At 43.8% G+C, this 24,313-nt stretch overlaps 1 protein-coding gene, 26 non-coding genes and 1 pseudogene across 27 annotated transcripts; 27 read left to right on the top strand and 1 right to left on the bottom strand.

Annotated features, from left to right (window-relative positions):
- Positions 1-245: 245 nt before the first annotated feature.
- Positions 246-364, top strand: LOC122992964. The gene has a single exon (XR_006406230.1). It is a non-coding gene; the product is annotated as a 5S ribosomal RNA (ribosomal RNA).
- A 451-nt stretch (positions 365-815) lies between these two features.
- On the top strand, positions 816-934 carry LOC122992963. Its single transcript, XR_006406229.1, has one exon. It is a non-coding gene; the product is annotated as a 5S ribosomal RNA (ribosomal RNA).
- Positions 935-1,385: 451 nt separating this feature from the next.
- On the top strand, positions 1,386-1,504 carry LOC122992960. Its single transcript, XR_006406228.1, has one exon. It is a non-coding gene; the product is annotated as a 5S ribosomal RNA (ribosomal RNA).
- Positions 1,505-1,945: 441 nt separating this feature from the next.
- Positions 1,946-2,064, top strand: LOC122992959. The gene has a single exon (XR_006406227.1). It is a non-coding gene; the product is annotated as a 5S ribosomal RNA (ribosomal RNA).
- A 451-nt stretch (positions 2,065-2,515) lies between these two features.
- LOC122993008 lies at positions 2,516-2,636 on the top strand (annotated as a pseudogene).
- A 525-nt stretch (positions 2,637-3,161) lies between these two features.
- On the bottom strand, positions 3,162-11,623 carry LOC122992512. Its single transcript, XM_044366338.1, has 10 exons — positions 11,411-11,623; positions 9,857-10,555; positions 9,604-9,672; positions 9,419-9,481; positions 8,798-8,851; positions 8,574-8,684; positions 8,219-8,299; positions 7,024-8,122; positions 5,643-6,799; positions 3,162-5,306 (listed from the first exon to the last, which is right to left on the bottom strand). The coding sequence occupies exons 2-10, from the start codon at positions 10,548-10,550 to the stop codon at positions 4,252-4,254; spliced, it is 4,383 nt and encodes a 1,460-aa protein (XP_044222273.1). The 5' UTR covers positions 10,551-10,555; positions 11,411-11,623; the 3' UTR covers positions 3,162-4,251.
- A 475-nt stretch (positions 11,624-12,098) lies between these two features.
- Positions 12,099-12,217, top strand: LOC122992958. The gene has a single exon (XR_006406226.1). It is a non-coding gene; the product is annotated as a 5S ribosomal RNA (ribosomal RNA).
- A 451-nt stretch (positions 12,218-12,668) lies between these two features.
- LOC122993001 lies at positions 12,669-12,787 on the top strand. Its single transcript, XR_006406267.1, has one exon. It is a non-coding gene; the product is annotated as a 5S ribosomal RNA (ribosomal RNA).
- A 441-nt stretch (positions 12,788-13,228) lies between these two features.
- Positions 13,229-13,347, top strand: LOC122992956. The gene has a single exon (XR_006406224.1). It is a non-coding gene; the product is annotated as a 5S ribosomal RNA (ribosomal RNA).
- A 451-nt stretch (positions 13,348-13,798) lies between these two features.
- LOC122992976 lies at positions 13,799-13,917 on the top strand. The gene has a single exon (XR_006406242.1). It is a non-coding gene; the product is annotated as a 5S ribosomal RNA (ribosomal RNA).
- A 441-nt stretch (positions 13,918-14,358) lies between these two features.
- LOC122992955 lies at positions 14,359-14,477 on the top strand. The gene has a single exon (XR_006406223.1). It is a non-coding gene; the product is annotated as a 5S ribosomal RNA (ribosomal RNA).
- Positions 14,478-14,928: 451 nt separating this feature from the next.
- Positions 14,929-15,047, top strand: LOC122992954. The gene has a single exon (XR_006406222.1). It is a non-coding gene; the product is annotated as a 5S ribosomal RNA (ribosomal RNA).
- A 441-nt stretch (positions 15,048-15,488) lies between these two features.
- Positions 15,489-15,607, top strand: LOC122992953. The gene has a single exon (XR_006406221.1). It is a non-coding gene; the product is annotated as a 5S ribosomal RNA (ribosomal RNA).
- A 441-nt stretch (positions 15,608-16,048) lies between these two features.
- On the top strand, positions 16,049-16,167 carry LOC122992981. Its single transcript, XR_006406247.1, has one exon. It is a non-coding gene; the product is annotated as a 5S ribosomal RNA (ribosomal RNA).
- A 441-nt stretch (positions 16,168-16,608) lies between these two features.
- LOC122992952 lies at positions 16,609-16,727 on the top strand. The gene has a single exon (XR_006406220.1). It is a non-coding gene; the product is annotated as a 5S ribosomal RNA (ribosomal RNA).
- Positions 16,728-17,178: 451 nt separating this feature from the next.
- LOC122992951 lies at positions 17,179-17,297 on the top strand. The gene has a single exon (XR_006406219.1). It is a non-coding gene; the product is annotated as a 5S ribosomal RNA (ribosomal RNA).
- A 441-nt stretch (positions 17,298-17,738) lies between these two features.
- LOC122992950 lies at positions 17,739-17,857 on the top strand. Its single transcript, XR_006406218.1, has one exon. It is a non-coding gene; the product is annotated as a 5S ribosomal RNA (ribosomal RNA).
- Positions 17,858-18,298: 441 nt separating this feature from the next.
- Positions 18,299-18,417, top strand: LOC122992949. The gene has a single exon (XR_006406217.1). It is a non-coding gene; the product is annotated as a 5S ribosomal RNA (ribosomal RNA).
- Positions 18,418-18,868: 451 nt separating this feature from the next.
- On the top strand, positions 18,869-18,987 carry LOC122992948. Its single transcript, XR_006406216.1, has one exon. It is a non-coding gene; the product is annotated as a 5S ribosomal RNA (ribosomal RNA).
- A 441-nt stretch (positions 18,988-19,428) lies between these two features.
- On the top strand, positions 19,429-19,547 carry LOC122992947. The gene has a single exon (XR_006406215.1). It is a non-coding gene; the product is annotated as a 5S ribosomal RNA (ribosomal RNA).
- A 441-nt stretch (positions 19,548-19,988) lies between these two features.
- On the top strand, positions 19,989-20,107 carry LOC122992945. Its single transcript, XR_006406213.1, has one exon. It is a non-coding gene; the product is annotated as a 5S ribosomal RNA (ribosomal RNA).
- A 441-nt stretch (positions 20,108-20,548) lies between these two features.
- LOC122992944 lies at positions 20,549-20,667 on the top strand. Its single transcript, XR_006406212.1, has one exon. It is a non-coding gene; the product is annotated as a 5S ribosomal RNA (ribosomal RNA).
- A 451-nt stretch (positions 20,668-21,118) lies between these two features.
- On the top strand, positions 21,119-21,237 carry LOC122992943. Its single transcript, XR_006406211.1, has one exon. It is a non-coding gene; the product is annotated as a 5S ribosomal RNA (ribosomal RNA).
- Positions 21,238-21,678: 441 nt separating this feature from the next.
- On the top strand, positions 21,679-21,797 carry LOC122992942. The gene has a single exon (XR_006406210.1). It is a non-coding gene; the product is annotated as a 5S ribosomal RNA (ribosomal RNA).
- A 451-nt stretch (positions 21,798-22,248) lies between these two features.
- On the top strand, positions 22,249-22,367 carry LOC122992941. The gene has a single exon (XR_006406209.1). It is a non-coding gene; the product is annotated as a 5S ribosomal RNA (ribosomal RNA).
- Positions 22,368-22,818: 451 nt separating this feature from the next.
- Positions 22,819-22,937, top strand: LOC122992940. Its single transcript, XR_006406208.1, has one exon. It is a non-coding gene; the product is annotated as a 5S ribosomal RNA (ribosomal RNA).
- Positions 22,938-23,378: 441 nt separating this feature from the next.
- LOC122992980 lies at positions 23,379-23,497 on the top strand. Its single transcript, XR_006406246.1, has one exon. It is a non-coding gene; the product is annotated as a 5S ribosomal RNA (ribosomal RNA).
- Positions 23,498-23,938: 441 nt separating this feature from the next.
- On the top strand, positions 23,939-24,057 carry LOC122992939. Its single transcript, XR_006406207.1, has one exon. It is a non-coding gene; the product is annotated as a 5S ribosomal RNA (ribosomal RNA).
- Positions 24,058-24,313: the final 256 nt, after the last annotated feature.

Genomic DNA, 24,313 nt, shown 5'->3' with positions numbered 1-24,313 from the left:
CATAGGGATAGAGTAAATATAGCAGAGATAACGAGTATTTCAATGCATTGTATAGGGATGATGAGGAATAATATAGGAGACAGATTACATATGGCTGATAGTATGACGCCATCCGTGATATTTGACGTGTGTCTTTTCCACACTGAATGGCAGTGGATGACAGTGGGATCTTGATTCATAAGACAGCGACGAATAGGAGGAGCCCGCGCGCATCTTTAAATAGGCTGTTTGCTGCCTCTTCTCTCGCTTACGGCCATACCACCCTGAACACGCCCGATCTCGTCTGATCTCGGAAGCTAAGCAGGGTCGGGCCTGGTTAGTACTTGGATGGGAGACCGCCTGGGAATACCAGGTGCTGTAAGCTTTTTCTTCTCATCTGTCATCATCAGCAGCTAAACAGGAGTTAAAGGTGAAAAGCAAAGCACATCTATGAACTGACATTTACTAACCACTAAGGGATGGAAAACACATATTTTTCCGGTTCATTACAGATCACATAGGATATAAAATGCTGTTTTTTGTACAATAAATTGAATGGAGCATTGTGCACAAAAAATTCTAATGCCAACACATAGGGATAGAGTAAATATAGCAGAGATAACGAGTATTTCAATGCATTGTATAGGGATGATGAGGAATAATATAGGAGACAGATTACATATGGCTGATAGTATGACGCCATCCGTGATATTTGACGTGTGTCTTTTCCACACTGAATGGCAGTGGATGACAGTGGGATCTTAATTCATAAGACAGCGACGAATAGGAGGAGCCCGCGCGCATCTTTAAATAGGCTGTTTGCTGCCTCTTCTCTCGCTTACGGCCATACCACCCTGAACACGCCCGATCTCGTCTGATCTCGGAAGCTAAGCAGGGTCGGGCCTGGTTAGTACTTGGATGGGAGACCGCCTGGGAATACCAGGTGCTGTAAGCTTTTTCTTCTCATCTGTCATCATCAGCAGCTAAACAGGAGTTAAAGGTGAAAAGCAAAGCACATCTATGAACTGACATTTACTAACCACTAAGGGATGAAAAACACATATTTATCCGGTTCATTACAGATCACATAGGATATAAAATGCTGTTTTTTGTACAATAAATTGAATGGAGCATTGTGCACAAAAAATTCTAATGCCAACACATAGGGATAGAGTAAATATAGCAGAGATAACGAGTATTTCAATGCATTGTATAGGGATGATGAGGAATAATATAGGAGACAGATTACATATGGCTGATAGTATGACGCCATCCGTGATATTTGACGTGTGTCTTTTCCACACTGAATGGCAGTGGATGACAGTGGGATCTACACCTGTGAGACAGCGACGAATAGGAGGAGCCCGCGCGCATCTTTAAATAGGCTGTTTGCTGCCTCGTCTCTCGCTTACGGCCATACCACCCTGAACACGCCCGATCTCGTCTGATCTCGGAAGCTAAGCAGGGTCGGGCCTGGTTAGTACTTGGATGGGAGACCGCCTGGGAATACCAGGTGCTGTAAGCTTTTTCTTCTCATCTGTCATCAACGGAGGGCGCTGCTGCTCCAGTAGTGCTCACAGGTGTCTGGGAAAGAGAGCTGCACTTTCTTATTTCTTTCACACAGACTGTGAGAGAAGAAAAACCACTAATTCCAGGCAGATTACATATTTTGCACAAAACATTGAATGCAGCATTGTGCACAAAAAATTCTAATGCCAACACATAGGGATAGAGTAAATATAGCAGAGATAACGAGTATTTCAATGCATTGTATAGGGATGATGAGGAATAATATAGGAGACAGATTACATATGGCTGATAGTATGACGCCATCCGTGATATTTGACGTGTGTCTTTTCCACACTGAATGGCAGTGGATGACAGTGGGATCTTGATTCATAAGACAGCGACGAATAGGAGGAGCCCGCGCGCATCTTTAAATAGGCTGTTTGCTGCCTCTTCTCTCGCTTACGGCCATACCACCCTGAACACGCCCGATCTCGTCTGATCTCGGAAGCTAAGCAGGGTCGGGCCTGGTTAGTACTTGGATGGGAGACCGCCTGGGAATACCAGGTGCTGTAAGCTTTTTCTTCTCATCTGTCATCATCAGCAGCTAAACAGGAGTTAAAGGTGAAAAGCAAAGCACATCTATGAACTGACATTTACTAACCACTAAGGGATGGAAAACACATATTTATCCGGTTCATTACAGATCACATAGGATATAAAATGCTGTTTTTTGTACAATAAATTGAATGGAGCATTGTGCACAAAAAATTCTAATGCCAACACATAGGGATAGAGTAAATATAGCAGAGATAACGAGTATTTCAATGCATTGTATAGGGATGATGAGGAATAATATAGGAGACAGATTACATATGGCTGATAGTATGACGCCATCCGTGATATTTGACGTGTGTCTTTTCCACACTGAATGGCAGTGGATGACAGTGGGATCTTAATTCATAAGACAGCGACGAATAGGAGGAGCCCGCGCGCATCTTTAAATAGGCTGTTTGCTGCCTCTTCTCTCGCTTACGGCCATACCACCCTGAACACGCCCGATCTCGTCTGATCTCGGAAGCTAAGCAGGGTCGGGCCTGGTTAGTACTTGGATGGGAGACCGCCTGGGAATGGCCAGTCGCGTATAGGTGGAACACAGTGACAGCCAATGAAATTGCAGCATTTTTCACGCTGTCCAAGGTGCTGAAGTGCTCGCTCAGGTAGCCGTCCACGGTGCTGAACTGTTTTCTCATGCAGCAGTTTTCAGACTGGACGCGGGTTCGAATCCCGGTCATGGCAATGCCTGTCATACATTATAAAAGATAAATAGCTATTTAGAATCAATAAACATGAATGCTACTTTGTTGTGCACTTTTTCTTCAGTTTATCATTAGATTGTAGTGGCAGAAAGCTAAGTGGCAATGTTTATGGCTTTTTTAAGTAATCTAGTAATTTAAAAGAAAAACAAACATATAATTCCTCATGCAAATGAAGTCAAAGCTAGCACATAAAGACAAAAATAGTAAAGCAAAACAAAACTTGGCCTAGTGTGGCCTCATGGCCCAGTTATATCAAATACCTGAGTTACATGTGGCTATTAAATAATATTAGTTTTCTTACTCAGTGTAACACGTTTAAATTATTATTCATTTATCAATGAGACATGTAGACATTAATGAATTAAATATTGTTTATTAGACACTCTTGACAATTATAACAGTCATAATATTGATCAAACACATAGAACCAGTGGTGTTGAGTCATAAACAGACACACACACACACACACACACACACACAATTCAAATAAAAAATAAAATATATTATAGAGCTGCAACTAAAAATTATTTTCATTATCGATTTCTGTGTTGATTATATTCTTGATGTTGATCAATGTTTCCCAAAGCCCAAGATGATGTCTTCAAATGTCTTGTTTTGTCCCAAACTAACTGTCCACACAGATATTCCGTTTACTTTCCTAGAGGAGTAAGGAAAACCAGAAAATATTCACATTTGAGTAGCTGAAATCAGAGAATTTAGAATTTTTTTTAAATGACAAAACGATGAATCAATTATCAAAATAGTTGGCTGTTAATTTAATAGTTGGCAACTAATTGATGAATCTGCTAATCATTGCAACTCTACTTGAAATGGTTTGTTGAACTTATTGCCTTGTGTTAATGTATTTAGACACACTGCTGCCCTGATTTTGGCTCTATTTTCTCACCCTCGTTCTCCTCTCTCTCCAAGACAGTCCTCCTGACTGTGTTCCTGTTCCAGCTGCTAAGGACTGTTGGACTGAGGGTGTTCTCCAGAAAATATTAACATTGGAGAAGCTGGACTAAGAAAATTTGGTCTTTTTTTTCTTAAAAAAGAAAGACTCCAAATGATTAATCAATCATCAAACTAGTTTAATATAAACTATTAATAGATGAATTTAATAATCTACAACTAATCGATTAATCAAATAACTGTTGCAGCACTAATATATTAGAATATTAAACAGTTGCAGTTAACTTCTGAGGCACACAAATAATTGAAATGAGTGAGCCACCAGAGGGTCCAGCAAAGGTAACCAGATTAATTCTATATACAGAAAGATTTGAAATTGCAAGAAAATATTTTGAAAATAGAACACTTCCTCAATTTAACACATAAAAATAGCAGTCTTATAAAACACTAAATAGAAAAATGAGAACTTTTAAATAAGGATAAAATGAGCAAAAGCTATTTACACACATGAAAAAACACTCTCCCTCTCCCTGTCTCATTTTCCCTTTTCAACTTCCCATCTCTGTCTTTCCATCTCATAAAATTGAGATTCCTGGAACTCTTTCCAGGTCATCTCCTTGCCCATGCCCTGATCTTTGTATATTGAAAAGACTTTTGCTGGGCAGTAAATGTATTTCCCCACCACTCCAGGGAAGCCTGTATGAATATGAGGACTGTTTGGGCCCTGCTTCAGTTCCATTTTACAGAATCGACACTTTCGACCTGTGTGCTGCGATTCTGCCCTTTTTCTTTTCTGTTGTCCTCTCTCCTCCACATTCTTCTTTGTGGCATCCAGTTCCCGCTGAAAGAATTCTGTCCCTGCAAAGTCTTTGAAGGGCATTTTAGGGTTTGTCAAACCTTCAGCACCATAAGTTTTAAAAACCTTGTTGGAGCAGTAGAAGTATCTGACAGGACCTTGTTGAAAGAAGAAGTGGATGGAGGAACCATCGTTCTCATATCTGGACTTTGGCTGGCCACAGGAAAGACACGTTTTTGTCTGTGGCTTCTTTTTTCCTGGTTGTTGTTGTGGCTGTTGCTGCTGCTGCCTCTCCATGATGTTTTTAACAATCTTCTCGATGGAGTCTTGGGTTAGAGGTGTGGCCAGGGTCTGAGCAGGTGGAGGTGGGTTTACTGTTGCAACAGGCATGGTAACAACTGGCACACTTGTTGTTTCACTCCCTACTGTCAGAGAGTGCCAGAGTTGCTGCCTGTCTTGGAGTTTTTCTGGGCTTGTGTTTAAAGAGGAGCTGGTGTTCATCAACTTGGCCAGGTGCTTTAAATATTGTGAAATGTGTAACTTTGTTGTTGGGTGGAGCATGCTATTCGGGTCATTACACGAGCTTTGAACGAGAGCAGCATAGTCCTGGTCCACATGCTTGAGCATGTCCTTCTGCCCACGGTGTTTGTTGAGCAGGTCGTCGATGGCCTTCTTCATGGGCGCTGGCCAGCGCTTATGGTCTAACACAAAGACTCTCCCACCAGTCTTCACAGGTCCAGTGCGAGCAGCAGTTGGTGAGGACAGCTGGGGCAGAGGTGGTGGGTATGTAGTTTCTATAACAACAAAAGACAGAGTATAATAAGTCATTCTGGCCTGCATAAGTAAGAAAACTCAATTTACACACTTGTATGTGGGAAAACCCACTTTCAAGCAGTGAAGCTAATGTTGGTCAGATAATTTTAGCTGAATTTATTGTCACTGTCTGGTATGTTTATGTAAAAGTCTATCAAGTAATACAATTTATAAGGTCCCCACGTTGTCACATCTCTACGAAAAGAAATTTACACACTGAGATTAGGCTATTTATAAAAATAACTATGATTGAAATCCAGGCAATGATGGCAGTGATGCTTAGGTTTTGTCCACCACTTTGTCAGTCAAATGTTTACCTGGTTCTGTCTGAGGATCAGGAGCTGAACTTGGATCCACATCTGGTTTCACAGCAACATCAGCAGGAGGGCACACAGGGAACTGAAACAGCTTGGTTGGAGCCGTGGATGATGACTGAGGAAGCTCAGATGGCATAGGGGGCGGGCTGATTTGAGGAGGTGGACTTACGGCATCTGTAGAGTCTGTCTTGCTCCTGTGCTTATCCCAGTCTAGAGGAACTGGGCGGCAATCAGGCTCAACATACTCTAGGCCAAACTTTTCTCCAGTGTCTCTGCTAGAGAGACGAAAAGCAGGATACTTCTCTTCTCCAAACACCCGTTCAGAGACTGCATTGAGATCTGCAATCAAAGCTGGATCAAAGACAGCTGGAAGACGAACATCTGGCTGCTTCAAGTCCACCAGCCGCTGGTAATTCCACCGTGCCACACCCGTCATCCCCTGAGCTTGAAACAGCTCTGAGGAAATGCGTGTTCCAGTGACCCATTGAGCCTGATGGAAGTGGTAACCCTCTTGCTGAGATGTGCCTCTAATGGGGATCCAAACAGGAACTTTAGCTCCTTCACCCTGCACATGGTTCAGCTGCACTGTTCCTCCATGTCTGTACAAGATCCCACCTTCCACCTGGGGATCGCTAAGGCAACCTCGCAGGATGTGCACACGCTGAATCCGCCATGCCTTCAGCATGGACGGCTTAAAGAGAGGGACATCATTCGGATCTTTGGCCAGGTAGAAGTGTTGGAATACTCCCTCAACTCTCTGAACAAGCTCCTCGGGTTGTGGAATCTTAGTCCTGCAGTGCCCGCGAATGTGTTTCTTTGTCGGGTTGGCGGGTTGAATTCCACAAAAGGTATAGGCGTCTTTGAGCCTCTGCAGGTCTTCCTGATCCACCACAGAAAAGGCTGCAGACAGGAACTGGGCAAAAGAGCTGTACAGGGGATGATGCTCTGAAACACACTCACGGAGGAACCGCCTCATACAATGGAACAAGTCCAGCTTAATGGTTATGTTCGTATTGTAATGGCATCTTGATGCACACGTGTTCAGCAGGTTACCAGAGGTGGCCTCAGCAACAATGGCATCAGTTGTTCTCCAAGCGTCCCAGTTCAGATGCTCTCCTGCGCAAGATTCTGCCACCTTAAATGCTGCACAGCAATCCCTGAAACAAAAAATAAAAAGCAGAGTACACCCATGAATGTTAAAGCAGTCATATCAATCACTATGTGTACTCCAGTATATTCAGTTATGTAATGAAATTATATTTATTTATAAAAAGTATGCATTAATGAATACAAAAGGGATTTTCTTCCATCAAACTGAAAATATAAAATATGAAAAGCAATGTATGTTGTAATTACTAGCTTAATAATGATTCATTCTTACCTGTCAACCCACTGGTACTGGGCCTTCTCTATGCCTGCAGAGCTGTAGCGGTTCGCTAGTCCCTCATACATCGGCTTCAGTGACTTCTCTGTCTCAGACTGCACCATCACCCATGAAAGAATCAACCAGTTTTCGTTCATGATTGCATATGACGACATGGTCCCAGATGAAAAGGTTACCTTCCTCGCAACTTTACGGGTGTGGTCTGAGCGAAAAGCCTGTCCAAAGTTGCCCTGCAGAAGTGTTTTGATGGCAACCTCCTGGTGCTGGTACTCATGCAGTAGGCAGTCAGTCAGGTAGTGTGCAGACACAGAGATCCCATTCCAGCCATCTGAATCACCGTACTCTCCAAAAGGAGCTGGCTTGGTTTCCTGTCTTAGGAACTGCGTGATGGTTCTCTGGTCATACTTTCCTGCCTCACCATCCATGATGTTTTGGCAGCTAAGGAGGTAGGCCAGGTTAGCACGTTCATATTTAAGGTGCATCATCTCCATTATCTGGTTTGCCATGTCGGTGGGAGAGTTGCCCGTGCGCCTGAGCTCATCCATGACTGATTTACAGATGGCCTTCTTGTAGGTCAGTATTGCTGGCAACAAGTTTGTGTACCTCTTTGGAAGATTTTCCAGCCAAAGTGGGTTGTCAGCATACCACCTCTTCCGGCAAACTTTGCAGCACAGCCTAGATGACAACAGGTAGTACTGTCCTGTGACGCCTACAATCACACGAGGTCTACCGATGCCTGCAGAGACAACTAGGGGCCGAACACAACCGTCAATACATGGCAGAGTGTCGTTGTTTCTCAGCCTTCCCATTAAGCTGTCATTCTCTGGTTTCCATATGAAAAAGGGATGGAGCTGAAAGTACTTTGGGGATGGAAGATCAGAGATGCTGTCAATTAATTCTGGCTGGGGAGGGAAACGCCACAATGATACCATCTTCATGGGGTTGCTCACAGGGATGGAGCCTGGCCAGAGACCCATGGATTCCAGCTCCGTCTTCATCCAGATCCTCTGCTGCTGTGAACAGTTCCACTGACTGACATCATGATCATAGCCAGGAAGTTGTAGAGGAGGACAGGTGGGAACAGTTGATGGCTGACCTAGTCAGGCAAGAAAAGAAACACATGGTAAATTATTGAGAATGTGTATGTGACCTGATTCTATCACAACCGACTAAAAAACACTAAAACACTTACTTTGAGCTCTCTGCGCAGCTGGCAATGGCAGCGGAGGTTGAGGGGGCACTGCAGACCTCTCAGGAGAACATAAAAGTGTCTCTGACAATACATAGAAAGAAAGAATGTAATAAGGCACTCTGTATCTAGTCTGCACTCCATGAAATTCAGAAAGCTGTACACTGAAGTACTGGCTATTTTTTGTCTTAAAACTGCACACCAGTCTTCAGTTAGCAATTGTCTTTAAAAGGAGGTTATCATAATCCTGTATCTGATTTAATTGAATTGAACAGACTTTAAAGGATTTACAACAACAGGTATGATGCACACTAAATAGATATTTTCGTGATGCAAATACAGTTAAAATGATACATACCCGGTACCGTGACAGTTGTCTCTGTGGGTAGGGAACCTGCTGTTTCTGGCATGAGAAACATCAGTTGCTGGGGAAGGGGCACAGGTCTTTTAACAGACGGCAGCGCTGGGGCTGCAAGGAGGGAAGCGGATAAAAAAAGTTATCAGTTAAATGTTTTACAAAAATAACCAGAGTGAATACAACAGAAAGGTTTAAGTGGATTAACAGAAATATGATGCATTTACCATCTACTTCTGAACTCTTCAGTTCAGTTGGTGTGGACAGTGTAGCAGATGGTACTACAACAGAAAAAGTCTTGTCAGTTATTTATATTTTGGGAATATACAAAAACTGGTGTTAGTAAAGGCAAAACAGAATCCATTTGTTACTTCACCTGCTCATCTCAGTCTTATAGTGAAACAATACCTATACAGATTTTTAAGAACTGTGCGTTGTACTGTGTCTAATATATGAAAATTGTATTTCATTCATACACATGCATTTATTTTTTAAGGGATTAGTAGTCAGTTGTCACATACAGTCATTACAATTTAGCCTAGGCAGGGGAAGCAACATGGCACACTGTAAACACATGCAAGTGTTAGTAACCAAAGCAGTTTGAAGTTGTCACCCCCACCCCAATTTCATCCATATAAGAAAATAAAGACTGATACTTACCCTCATCAAGATGGGTATCAATTCATAGTCACTAGGACAATAAGTAGAACACCAAACACAAACATGACGAGAACACGACCAGAACGTGGTCAACATGAGAAGGAACGGTTTAAATCATGCTTCAGTTTGGGATAACAATTCATGGTCCCAGAGTTGTCCGTTGATGCAGGACGTTTTTGGTTAAGAACCTCTTTCTGGTCCTGAAGTCTGTCGTCGTCTGGCAGTTGATGATGTGGGTGCAGCAGCAACAGCTGTAAGACATAAAAGAATAATAATAAAGTAGAGACTGAGTATAAAGTACATTTAATAGCATGCAAGCTGAACTGTAACTTTTTTTTTGGAATGACAATAAGGAAAACCACTGTTTACTCACAGCTCTGAGGTTGTTTGGAAGGTGAGATACTCAGCATCGCTCTCTCCAGCTCTTCATCTTCATCCATCACTGTGATGCAAACAGACAAGAATTATAATGTTCTAAAATATGTCTTCACTGTACATAAGCTAGTATGAATACAATCACCACTGAAATGATTTAACTTTTTCCCCATTGGTGTACTTAAAAAACTTTGGCTACCATGACAACATGTATACCTTTTTGACTAAAAAAAAGGAAAAAAAAGACCCACCCATGGCTTCAGCAGGAGCACGTGAGGTTGGTGTCGTCAGAGGAGGGTCAGAGGCAGGATGCTGCTTCTTTTGCAGGTATCGCTGCAACTTGTGCATCTTAGTCCCTGGAGCACAGCCTTTCCTCAGTATAAAGGCTGCATAGCCATCATCCCTGCTGTCCCAAATCTCTCGCCAGGTGTTGCTGGCGCGAGAGCCAAAACCAACCAGCTGGTCATCCTCTGATGCTGCTGTTGCTGTCGCAACCGGCTTTTTGGAGTCATAGCTGAGGAGAGACTGGATTTCTTTAAAGCTGAGGGCATAGCTCACGAATGACAGTAGGCTGTCCTTGCTGTGTCCCTCTGCCACGAAGACTCCCGCAGCTTCTTCCTTTTCATGACTCTTGAGTAGGTAGATGGTATACCCGATGTCATTCTCAAGGAGCCAGCGGAAAGACTTCCCCTTGTACTTCCCAAACTGCAGGATGTACTCTCCATACACCTCCGTTTTGTCTGAGGCATCCCCTCCTCTCTGACGGACCACTGTGAGAGCATTTGTTTTCACCAGCTCTTCTTTCACAGGTGCAGACTTGTCCTGTAGAGACGGGTTGTCTTTTAACAGCTTGGCTGCATCAGTAGGATCCTGGCGCAGGTATCCAAGTGGTCCTTTGCGAAACGTGACACTAATTTTCCCAGGGAAGAAAAGTAGTTTGCGCATTTTATCTGTAATGAAGAAAACAATTTAGTCTTTTTATACATTACAGACAGGCGTTTTTATAAGAGGTGTTGATATATAGGGGCTCAATGGGGAGCAGGGATTAGGAAGTTTCTATTTCGGCCTGTCTGCATTTTCTCCCTCTATTTGTCTGGGTTTCCCCTTACAGATTCCACATACCCTAAAATGTTAACATAAACGTGTGACACCATGAAGCATGCATGATATGTAGTAAGCTGTGCACAACATGGCATAGTATGAGAAACCCTCAGAGACATGTGTGGTATGCAAATAAACAATACTGTGGTTTTACAAAAAAAACAGTAAAGTAAACCTGTAAACTCTGATTCTGGTTTTAACTTTACACTAAACAGTAAAACAGCGACTACATAACGTTAAATGTAAAGATTTTTTACAAGATTTAAATGAGGCAGGTTCATTCATAGTTTATTAACGTGTAATTCCTGCATTGTGCGTAAAATAGTATCGGAGCGTATCTAACGTTAACAAGCTACTGGTATACTTCGCCATATTTAAATGGACGTTAACGTTACGTCACACAGTAATGCTTTCGACTTAACGTTAAGTTGTCAGTTTCCAGACACCGTTAAAACAACAACACATCCAGCTAACGTGTGAATAAACCTTCTTTGACCGTTCGTTTAAGGTTACGTTAGCATAAGGTTATATTTAATTCTCCCGAAAGTGACGGTGACATGAACCTGTTCGACACAATAAACTCAAGAACTAGGACTAACTTTATAGCGGTAACGTAAACAGAGAAACCTTCGACAGAACCAAGGCAAAATATAACTACTTGTTCGTTCACTGTTTAATTTTTCATTCAACTAAAGATAACTTACCGGTTAGCAATTTCCACACAGCGTAGCACTAGTTAATGTCAGCCGTCCGTCCACCGTTCAAACTGGCGCTGAAAAGTGAAGTGACGTCGAAATCTCACAAAATGGCTAAACGGCGCAGACTAGCGGACAAAAATATATTACATCCGTAGTGGTTTAGCACTACCATAGAGAATGAATGGGAAACGGTTTAGGGCGGTTTAGCTAAACAATCCTCGGCCCCCGCGCGGGATACCAGGTGCTGTAAGCATTTTCTTCTCATCTGTCATCAACGGAGGGCGCTGCTGCTCCAGTAGTGCTCACAGGTGTCTGGGAAAGAGAGCTGCACTTTCTTATTTCTTTCACACAGACTGTGGGAGAAGAAAAACCACTAATTCCAGGCAGATTACATATTTTGCACAAAACATTGAATGGAGTATTGTGCACAAAAAAGTCTAATGCCAACACATAGGGATAGAGTAAATATAGCAGAGATAACGAGTATTTCAATGCATTGTATAGGGATGATGAGGAATAATATAGGAGACAGATTACATATGGCTGATAGTATGACGCCATCCGTGATATTTGACGTGTGTCTTTTCCACACTGAATGGCAGTGGATGACAGTGGGATCTTGATTCATAAGACAGCGACGAATAGGAGGAGCCCGCGCGCATCTTTAAATAGGCTGTTTGCTGCCTCTTCTCTCGCTTACGGCCATACCACCCTGAACACGCCCGATCTCGTCTGATCTCGGAAGCTAAGCAGGGTCGGGCCTGGTTAGTACTTGGATGGGAGACCGCCTGGGAATACCAGGTGCTGTAAGCTTTTTCTTCTCATCTGTCATCATCAGCAGCTAAACAGGAGTTAAAGGTGAAAAGCAAAGCACATCTATGAACTGACATTTACTAACCACTAAGGGATGGAAAACACATATTTATCCGGTTCATTACAGATCACATAGGATATAAAATGCTGTTTTTTGTACAATAAATTGAATGGAGCATTGTGCACAAAAAATTCTAATGCCAACACATAGGGATAGAGTAAATATAGCAGAGATAACGAGTATTTCAATGCATTGTATAGGGATGATGAGGAATAATATAGGAGACAGATTACATATGGCTGATAGTATGACGCCATCCGTGATATTTGACGTGTGTCTTTTCCACACTGAATGGCAGTGGATGACAGTGGGATCTACACCTGTGAGACAGCGACGAATAGGAGGAGCCCGCGCGCATCTTTAAATAGGCTGTTTGCTGCCTCTTCTCTCGCTTACGGCCATACCACCCTGAACACGCCCGATCTCGTCTGATCTCGGAAGCTGAGCAGGGTCGGGCCTGGTTAGTACTTGGATGGGAGACCGCCTGGGAATACCAGGTGCTGTAAGCTTTTTCTTCTCATCTGTCATCAACGGAGGGCGCTGCTGCTCCAGTAGTGCTCACAGGTGTCTGGGAAAGAGAGCTGCACTTTCTTATTTCTTTCACACAGACTGTGAGAGAAGAAAAACCACTAATTCCAGGCAGATTACATATTTTGCACAAAACATTGAATGGAGTATTGTGCACAAAAAATTCTAATGCCAACACATAGGGATAGAGTAAATATAGCAGAGATAACGAGTATTTCAATGCATTGTATAGGGATGATGAGGTATAATATAGGAGACAGATTACATATGGCTGATAGTATGACGCCATCCGTGATATTTGACGTGTGTCTTTTCCACACTGAATGGCAGTGGATGACAGTGGGATCTTAATTCATAAGACAGCGACGAATAGGAGGAGCCCGCGCGCATCTTTAAATAGGCTGTTTGCTGCCTCTTCTCTCGCTTACGGCCATACCACCCTGAACACGCCCGATCTCGTCTGATCTCGGAAGCTAAGCAGGGTCGGGCCTGGTTAGTACTTGGATGGGAGACCGCCTGGGAATACCAGGTGCTGTAAGCTTTTTCTTCTCATCTGTCATCATCAGCAGCTAAACAGGAGTTAAAGGTGAAAAGCAAAGCACATCTATGAACTGACATTTACTAACCACTAAGGGATGGAAAACACATATTTATCCGGTTCATTACAGATCACATAGGATATAAAATGCTGTTTTTTGTACAATAAATTGAATGGAGCATTGTGCACAAAAAATTCTAATGCCAACACATAGGGATAGAGTAAATATAGCAGAGATAACGAGTATTTCAATGCATTGTATAGGGATGATGAGGAATAATATAGGAGACAGATTACATATGGCTGATAGTATGACGCCATCCGTGATATTTGACGTGTGTCTTTTCCACACTGAATGGCAGTGGATGACAGTGGGATCTTAATTCATAAGACAGCGACGAATAGGAGGAGCCCGCGCGCATCTTTAAATAGGCTGTTTGCTGCCTCTTCTCTCGCTTACGGCCATACCACCCTGAACACGCCCGATCTCGTCTGATCTCGGAAGCTAAGCAGGGTCGGGCCTGGTTAGTACTTGGATGGGAGACCGCCTGGGAATACCAGGTGCTGTAAGCATTTTCTTCTCATCTGTCATCAACGGAGGGCGCTGCTGCTCCAGTAGTGCTCACAGGTGTCTGGGAAAGAGAGCTGCACTTTCTTATTTCTTTCACACAGACTGTGAGAGAAGAAAAACCACTAATTCCAGGCAGATTACATATTTTGCACAAAACATTGAATGGAGTATTGTGCACAAAAAAGTCTAATGCCAACACATAGGGATAGAGTAAATATAGCAGAGATAACGAGTATTTCAATGCATTGTATAGGGATGATGAGGAATAATATAGGAGACAGATTACATATGGCTGATAGTATGACGCCATCCGTGATATTTGACGTGTGTCTTTTCCACACTGAATGGCAGTGGATGACAGTGGGATCTTCACCTGTGAGACAGCGACGAATAGGAGGAGCCCGCGCGCATCTTTAAATAGGCTGTTTGCTGCCTCTTCTCTCGCTTACGGCCATACCACCCTGAACACGCCCGATCTCGTCTGATCTCGGAAGCTAAGCAGGGTCGGGCCTGGTTAGTACTTGGATGGGAGACCGCCTGGGAATACCAGGTGCTGTAAGCTTTTTCTTCTCATCTGTCATCATCAGCAGCTAAACAGGAGTTAAAGGTGAAAAGCAAAGCACATCTATGAACTGACATTTACTAACCACTAAGGGATGGAAAACACATATTTTTCCGGTTCATTACAGATCACATAGGATATAAAATGCTGTTTTTTGTACAATAAATTGAATGGAGCATTGTGCACAAAAAATTCTAATGCCAACACATAGGGATAGAGTAAATATAGCAGAGATAACGAGTATTTCAATGCATTGTATAGGGATGATGAGGAATAATATAGGAGACAGATTACATATGGCTGATAGTATGACGCCATCCGTGATATTTGACGTGTGTCTTTTCCACACTGAATGGCAGTGGATGACAGTGGGATCTACACCTGTGAGACAGCGACGAATAGGAGGAGCCCGCGCGCATCTTTAAATAGGCTGTTTGCTGCCTCGTCTCTCGCTTACGGCCATACCACCCTGAACACGCCCGATCTCGTCTGATCTCGGAAGCTAAGCAGGGTCGGGCCTGGTTAGTACTTGGATGGGAGACCGCCTGGGAATACCAGGTGCTGTAAGCTTTTTCTTCTCATCTGTCATCAACGGAGGGCGCTGCTGCTCCAGTAGTGCTCACAGGTGTCTGGGAAAGAGAGCTGCACTTTCTTATTTCTTTCACACAGACTGTGAGAGAAGAAAAACCACTAATTCCAGGCAGATTACATATTTTGCACAAAACATTGAATGCAGCATTGTGCACAAAAAATTCTAATGCCAACACATAGGGATAGAGTAAATATAGCAGAGATAACGAGTATTTCAATGCATTGTATAGGGATGATGAGGAATAATATAGGAGACAGATTACATATGGCTGATAGTATGACGCCATCCGTGATATTTGACGTGTGTCTTTTCCACACTGAATGGCAGTGGATGACAGTGGGATCTACACCTGTGAGACAGCGACGAATAGGAGGAGCCCGCGCGCATCTTTAAATAGGCTGTTTGCTGCCTCGTCTCTCGCTTACGGCCATACCACCCTGAACACGCCCGATCTCGTCTGATCTCGGAAGCTAAGCAGGGTCGGGCCTGGTTAGTACTTGGATGGGAGACCGCCTGGGAATACCAGGTGCTGTAAGCTTTTTCTTCTCATCTGTCATCAACGGAGGGCGCTGCTGCTCCAGTAGTGCTCACAGGTGTCTGGGAAAGAGAGCTGCACTTTCTTATTTCTTTCACACAGACTGTGAGAGAAGAAAAACCACTAATTCCAGGCAGATTACATATTTTGCACAAAACATTGAATGCAGCATTGTGCACAAAAAATTCTAATGCCAACACATAGGGATAGAGTAAATATAGCAGAGATAACGAGTATTTCAATGCATTGTATAGGGATGATGAGGAATAATATAGGAGACAGATTACATATGGCTGATAGTATGACGCCATCCGTGATATTTGACGTGTGTCTTTTCCACACTGAATGGCAGTGGATGACAGTGGGATCTTAATTCATAAGACAGCGACGAATAGGAGGAGCCCGCGCGCATCTTTAAATAGGCTGTTTGCTGCCTCTTCTCTCGCTTACGGCCATACCACCCTGAGCACGCCCGATCTCGTCTGATCTCGGAAGCTAAGCAGGGTCGGGCCTGGTTAGTACTTGGATGGGAGACCGCCTGGGAATACCAGGTGCTGTAAGCTTTTTCTTCTCATCTGTCATCAACGGAGGGCGCTGCTGCTCCAGTAGTGCTCACAGGTGTCTGGGAAAGAGAGCTGCACTTTCTTATTTCTTTCACACAGACTGTGGGAGAAGAAAAACCACTAATTCCAGGCAGATTACATATTTTGCACAAAACATTGAATGGAGTATTGTGCACAAAAAAGTCTAATGCCAACACATAGGGATAGAGTAAATATAGCAGAGATAACGAGTATTTCAATGCATTGTATAGGGATGATGAGGAATAATATAGGAGACAGATTACATATGGCTGATAGTATGACGCCATCCGTGATATTTGACGTGTGTCTTTTCCACACTGAATGGCAGTGGATGACAGTGGGATCTTAATTCATAAGACAGCGACGAATAGGAGGAGCCCGCGCGCATCTTTAAATAGGCTGTTTGCTGCCTCTTCTCTCGCTTACGGCCATACCACCCTGAACACGCCCGATCTCGTCTGATCTCGGAAGCTAAGCAGGGTCGGGCCTGGTTAGTACTTGGATGGGAGACCGCCTGGGAATACCAGGTGCTGTAAGCTTTTTCTTCTCATCTGTCATCATCAGCAGCTAAACAGGAGTTAAAGGTGAAAAGCAAAGCACATCTATGAACTGACATTTACTAACCACTAAGGGATGGAAAACACATATTTTTCCGGTTCATTACAGATCACATAGGATATAAAATGCTGTTTTTTGTACAATAAATTGAATGGAGCATTGTGCACAAAAAATTCTAATGCCAACACATAGGGATAGAGTAAATATAGCAGAGATAACGAGTATTTCAATGCATTGTATAGGGATGATGAGGAATAATATAGGAGACAGATTACATATGGCTGATAGTATGACGCCATCCGTGATATTTGACGTGTGTCTTTTCCACACTGAATGGCAGTGGATGACAGTGGGATCTACACCTGTGAGACAGCGACGAATAGGAGGAGCCCGCGCGCATCTTTAAATAGGCTGTTTGCTGCCTCGTCTCTCGCTTACGGCCATACCACCCTGAACACGCCCGATCTCGTCTGATCTCGGAAGCTAAGCAGGGTCGGGCCTGGTTAGTACTTGGATGGGAGACCGCCTGGGAATACCAGGTGCTGTAAGCTTTTTCTTCTCATCTGTCATCAACGGAGGGCGCTGCTGCTCCAGTAGTGCTCACAGGTGTCTGGGAAAGAGAGCTGCACTTTCTTATTTCTTTCACACAGACTGTGGGAGAAGAAAAACCACTAATTCCAGGCAGATTACATATTTTGCACAAAACATTGAATGGAGTATTGTGCACAAAAAAGTCTAATGCCAACACATAGGGATAGAGTAAATATAGCAGAGATAACGAGTATTTCAATGCATTGTATAGGGATGATGAGGAATAATATAGGAGACAGATTACATATGGCTGATAGTATGACGCCATCCGTGATATTTGACGTGTGTCTTTTCCACACTGAATGGCAGTGGATGACAGTGGGATCTACACCTGTGAGACAGCGACGAATAGGAGGAGCCCGCGCGCATCTTTAAATAGGCTGTTTGCTGCCTCGTCTCTCGCTTACGGCCATACCACCCTGAACACGCCCGATCTCGTCTGATCTCGGAAGCTAAGCAGGGTCGGGCCTGGTTAGTACTTGGATGGGAGACCGCCTGGGAATACCAGGTGCTGTAAGCTTTTTCTTCTCATCTGTCATCAACGGAGGGCGCTGCTGCTCCAGTAGTGCTCACAGTTGTCTGGGAAAGAGAGCTGCACTTTCTTATTTCTTTCACACAGACTGTGAGAGAAGAAAAACCACTAATTCCAGGCAGATTACATATTTTGCACAAAACATTGAATGCAGCATTGTGCACAAATAATTCTAATGCCAACACATAGGGATAGAGTAAATATAGCAGAGATAACGAGTATTTCAATGCATTGTATAGGGATGATGAGGAATAATATAGGAGACAGATTACATATGGCTGATAGTATGACGCCATCCGTGATATTTGACGTGTGTCTTTTCCACACTGAATGGCAGTGGATGACAGTGGGATCTTGATTCATAAGACAGCGACGAATAGGAGGAGCCCGCGCGCATCTTTAAATAGGCTGTTTGCTGCCTCTTCTCTCGCTTACGGCCATACCACCCTGAACACGCCCGATCTCGTCTGATCTCGGAAGCTAAGCAGGGTCGGGCCTGGTTAGTACTTGGATGGGAGACCGCCTGGGAATACCAGGTGCTGTAAGCTTTTTCTTCTCATCTGTCATCATCAGCAGCTAAACAGGAGTTAAAGGTGAAAAGCAAAGCACATCTATGAACTGACATTTACTAACCACTAAGGGATGGAAAACACATATTTATCCGGTTCATTACAGATCACATAGGATATAAAATGCTGTTTTTTGTACAATAAATTGAATGGAGCATTGTGCACAAAAAATTCTAATGCCAACACATAGGGATAGAGTAAATATAGCAGAGATAACGAGTATTTCAATGCATTGTATAGGGATGATGAGGAATAATATAGGAGACAGATTACATATGGCTGATAGTATGACGCCATCCGTGATATTTGACGTGTGTCTTTTCCACACTGAATGGCAGTGGATGACAGTGGGATCTTAATTCATAAGACAGCGACGAATAGGAGGAGCCCGCGCGCATCTTTAAATAGGCTGTTTGCTGCCTCTTCTCTCGCTTACGGCCATACCACCCTGAACACGCCCGATCTCGTCTGATCTCGGAAGCTAAGCAGGGTCGGGCCTGGTTAGTACTTGGATGGGAGACCGCCTGGGAATACCAGGTGCTGTAAGCTTTTTCTTCTCATCTGTCATCAACGGAGGGCGCTGCTGCTCCAGTAGTGCTCACAGGTGTCTGGGAAAGAGAGCTGCACTTTCTTATTTCTTTCACACAGACTGTGGGAGAAGAAAAACCACTAATTCCAGGCAGATTACATATTTTGCACAAAACATTGAATGGAGTATTGTGCACAAAAAAGTCTAATGCCAACACATAGGGATAGAGTAAATATAGCAGAGATAACGAGTATTTCAATGCATTGTATAGGGATGATGAGGAATAATATAGGAGACAGATTACATATGGCTGATAGTATGACGCCATCCGTGATATTTGACGTGTGTCTTTTCCACACTGAATGGCAGTGGATGACAGTGGGATCTTCACCTGTGAGACAGCGACGAATAGGAGGAGCCCGCGCGCATCTTTAAATAGGCTGTTTGCTGCCTCTTCTCTCGCTTACGGCCATACCACCCTGAACACGCCCGATCTCGTCTGATCTCGGAAGCTAAGCAGGGTCGGGCCTGGTTAGTACTTGGATGGGAGACCGCCTGGGAATACCAGGTGCTGTAAGCTTTTTCTTCTCATCTGTCATCAACGGAGGGCGCTGCTGCTCCAGTAGTGCTCACAGGTGTCTGGGAAAGAGAGCTGCACTTTCTTATTTCTTTCACACAGACTGTGAGAGAAGAAAAACCACTAATTCCAGGCAGATTACATATTTTGCACAAAACATTGAATGCAGCATTGTGCACAAAAAATTCTAATGCCAACACATAGGGATAGAGTAAATATAGCAGAGATAACGAGTATTTCAATGCATTGTATAGGGATGATGAGGAATAATATAGGAGACAGATTACATATGGCTGATAGTATGACGCCATCCGTGATATTTGACGTGTGTCTTTTCCACACTGAATGGCAGTGGATGACAGTGGGATCTTGATTCATAAGACAGCGACGAATAGGAGGAGCCCGCGCGCATCTTTAAATAGGCTGTTTGCTGCCTCTTCTCTCGCTTACGGCCATACCACCCTGAACACGCCCGATCTCGTCTGATCTCGGAAGCTAAGCAGGGTCGGGCCTGGTTAGTACTTGGATGGGAGACCGCCTGGGAATACCAGGTGCTGTAAGCTTTTTCTTCTCATCTGTCATCAACGGAGGGCGCTGCTGCTCCAGTAGTGCTCACAGGTGTCTGGGAAAGAGAGCTGCACTTTCTTATTTCTTTCACACAGACTGTGAGAGAAGAAAAACCACTAATTCCAGGCAGATTACATATTTTGCACAAAACATTGAATGCAGCATTGTGCACAAATAATTCTAATGCCAACACATAGGGATAGAGTAAATATAGCAGAGATAACGAGTATTTCAATGCATTGTATAGGGATGATGAGGAATAATATAGGAGACAGATTACATATGGCTGATAGTATGACGCCATCCGTGATATTTGACGTGTGTCTTTTCCACACTGAATGGCAGTGGATGACAGTGGGATCTTGATTCATAAGACAGCGACGAATAGGAGGAGCCCGCGCGCATCTTTAAATAGGCTGTTTGCTGCCTCTTCTCTCGCTTACGGCCATACCACCCTGAACACGCCCGATCTCGTCTGATCTCGGAAGCTAAGCAGGGTCGGGCCTGGTTAGTACTTGGATGGGAGACCGCCTGGGAATACCAGGTGCTGTAAGCTTTTTCTTCTCATCTGTCATCATCAGCAGCTAAACAGGAGTTAAAGGTGAAAAGCAAAGCACATCTATGAACTGACATTTACTAACCACTAAGGGATGGAAAACACATATTTATCCGGTTCATTACAGATCACATAGGATATAAAATGCTGTTTTTTGTACAATAAATTGAATGGAGCATTGTGCACAAAAAATTCTAATGCCAACACATAGGGATAGAGTAAATATAGCAGAGATAACGAGTATTTCAATGCATTGTATAGGGATGATGAGGAATAATATAGGAGACAGATTACATATGGCTGATAGTATGACGCCATCCGTGATATTTGACGTGTGTCTTTTCCACACTGAATGGCAGTGGATGACAGTGGGATCTTGATTCATAAGACAGCGACGAATAGGAGGAGCCCGCGCGCATCTTTAAATAGGCTGTTTGCTGCCTCTTCTCTCGCTTACGGCCATACCACCCTGAACACGCCCGATCTCGTCTGATCTCGGAAGCTAAGCAGGGTCGGGCCTGGTTAGTACTTGGATGGGAGACCGCCTGGGAATACCAGGTGCTGTAAGCTTTTTCTTCTCATCTGTCATCAACGGAGGGCGCTGCTGCTCCAGTAGTGCTCACAGGTGTCTGGGAAAGAGAGCTGCACTTTCTTATTTCTTTCACACAGACTGTGAGAGAAGAAAAACCACTAATTCCAGGCAGATTACATATTTTGCACAAAACATTGAATGCAGCATTGTGCACAAAAAATTCTAATGCCAACACATAGGGATAGAGTAAATATAGCAGAGATAACGAGTATTTCAATGCATTGTATAGGGATGATGAGGAATAATATAGGAGACAGATTACATATGGCTGATAGTATGACGCCATCCGTGATATTTGACGTGTGTCTTTTCCACACTGAATGGCAGTGGATGACAGTGGGATCTTAATTCATAAGACAGCGACGAATAGGAGGAGCCCGCGCGCATCTTTAAATAGGCTGTTTGCTGCCTCTTCTCTCGCTTACGGCCATACCACCCTGAACACGCCCGATCTCGTCTGATCTCGGAAGCTAAGCAGGGTCGGGCCTGGTTAGTACTTGGATGGGAGACCGCCTGGGAATACCAGGTGCTGTAAGCTTTTTCTTCTCATCTGTCATCATCAGCAGCTAAACAGGAGTTAAAGGTGAAAAGCAAAGCACATCTATGAACTGACATTTACTAACCACTAAGGGATGGAAAACACATATTTTTCCGGTTCATTACAGATCACATAGGATATAAAATGCTGTTTTTTGTACAATAAATTGAATGGAGCATTGTGCACAAAAAATTCTAATGCCAACACATAGGGATAGAGTAAATATAGCAGAGATAACGAGTATTTCAATGCATTGTATAGGGATGATGAGGAATAATATAGGAGACAGATTACATATGGCTGATAGTATGACGCCATCCGTGATATTTGACGTGTGTCTTTTCCACACTGAATGGCAGTGGATGACAGTGGGATCTACACCTGTGAGACAGCGACGAATAGGAGGAGCCCGCGCGCATCTTTAAATAGGCTGTTTGCTGCCTCGTCTCTCGCTTACGGCCATACCACCCTGAACACGCCCGATCTCGTCTGATCTCGGAAGCTAAGCAGGGTCGGGCCTGGTTAGTACTTGGATGGGAGACCGCCTGGGAATACCAGGTGCTGTAAGCTTTTTCTTCTCATCTGTCATCATCAGCAGCTAAACAGGAGTTAAAGGTGAAAAGCAAAGCACATCTATGAACTGACATTTACTAACCACTAAGGGATGGAAAACACATATTTATCCGGTTCATTACAGATCACATAGGATATAAAATGCTGTTTTTTGTACAATAAATTGAATGGAGCATTGTGCACAAAAAATTCTAATGCCAACACATAGGGATAGAGTAAATATAGCAGAGATAACGAGTATTTCAATGCATTGTATAGGGATGATGAGGAATAATATAGGAGACAGATTACATATGGCTGATAGTATGACGCCATCCGTGATATTTGACGTGTGTCTTTTCCACACTGAATGGCAGTGGATGACAGTGGGATCTACACCTGTGAGACAGCGACGAATAGGAGGAGCCCGCGCGCATCTTTAAATAGGCTGTTTGCTGCCTCGTCTCTCGCTTACGGCCATACCACCCTGAACACGCCCGATCTCGTCTGATCTCGGAAGCTAAGCAGGGTCGGGCCTGGTTAGTACTTGGATGGGAGACCGCCTGGGAATACCAGGTGCTGTAAGCTTTTTCTTCTCATCTGTCATCAACGGAGGGCGCTGCTGCTCCAGTAGTGCTCACAGGTGTCTGGGAAAGAGAGCTGCACTTTCTTATTTCTTTCACACAGACTGTGAGAGAAGAAAAACCACTAATTCCAGGCAGATTACATATTTTGCACAAAACATTGAATGCAGCATTGTGCACAAAAAATTCTAATGCCAACACATAGGGATAGAGTAAATATAGCAGAGATAACGAGTATTTCAATGCATTGTATAGGGATGATGAGGAATAATATAGGAGACAGATTACATATGGCTGATAGTATGACGCCATCCGTGATATTTGACGTGTGTCTTTTCCACACTGAATGGCAGTGGATGACAGTGGGATCTTAATTCATAAGACAGCGACGAATAGGAGGAGCCCGCGCGCATCTTTAAATAGGCTGTTTGCTGCCTCTTCTCTCGCTTACGGCCATACCACCCTGAGCACGCCCGATCTCGTCTGATCTCGGAAGCTAAGCAGGGTCGGGCCTGGTTAGTACTTGGATGGGAGACCGCCTGGGAATACCAGGTGCTGTAAGCTTTTTCTTCTCATCTGTCATCAACGGAGGGCGCTGCTGCTCCAGTAGTGCTCACAGGTGTCTGGGAAAGAGAGCTGCACTTTCTTATTTCTTTCACACAGACTGTGGGAGAAGAAAAACCACTAATTCCAGGCAGATTACATATTTTGCACAAAACATTGAATGGAGTATTGTGCACAAAAAAGTCTAATGCCAACACATAGGGATAGAGTAAATATAGCAGAGATAACGAGTATTTCAATGCATTGTATAGGGATGATGAGGAATAATATAGGAGACAGATTACATATGGCTGATAGTATGACGCCATCCGTGATATTTGACGTGTGTCTTTTCCACACTGAATGGCAGTGGATGACAGTGGGATCTTCACCTGTGAGACAGCGACGAATAGGAGGAGCCCGCGCGCATCTTTAAATAGGCTGTTTGCTGCCTCTTCTCTCGCTTACGGCCATACCACCCTGAACACGCCCGATCTCGTCTGATCTCGGAAGCTAAGCAGGGTCGGGCCTGGTTAGTACTTGGATGGGAGACCGCCTGGGAATACCAGGTGCTGTAAGCTTTTTCTTCTCATCTGTCATCAACGGAGGGCGCTGCTGCTCCAGTAGTGCTCACAGGTGTCTGGGAAAGAGAGCTGCACTTTCTTATTTCTTTCACACAGACTGTGAGAGAAGAAAAACCACTAATTCCAGGCAGATTACATATTTTGCACAAAACATTGAATGCAGCATTGTGCACAAAAAATTCTAATGCCAACACATAGGGATAGAGTAAATATAGCAGAGATAACGAGTATTTCAATGCATTGTATAGGGATG

This window comes from Thunnus albacares, chromosome 11 (genome assembly GCF_914725855.1).
Source record: "Thunnus albacares chromosome 11, fThuAlb1.1, whole genome shotgun sequence".
NCBI lineage: Eukaryota > Metazoa > Chordata > Actinopteri > Scombriformes > Scombridae > Thunnus > Thunnus albacares.
Note: the sequence above shows the minus strand (reverse complement) of the source record. Positions and strands in the feature narration are given on the sequence as shown.

What these genes read in the sequence shown, in the direction of transcription:
- LOC122992512 (XM_044366338.1), bottom strand. Translation starts at nt 10,550, where the DNA reads ATGCGCAAACTACTTTTCTTCCCTGGGAAAATTAGTGTCACGTTTCGC. An exon ending in TGCTCCTGCTGAAGCCATGG is followed by an intron (nt 9,673 to 9,856) that starts GTGGGTCTTTTT and finishes TTTGCATCACAG; the next exon opens with TGATGGATGAAGATGAAGAG. An exon ending in TTCCAAACAACCTCAGAGCT is followed by an intron (nt 9,482 to 9,603) that starts GTGAGTAAACAG and finishes TATGTCTTACAG; the next exon opens with CTGTTGCTGCTGCACCCACA.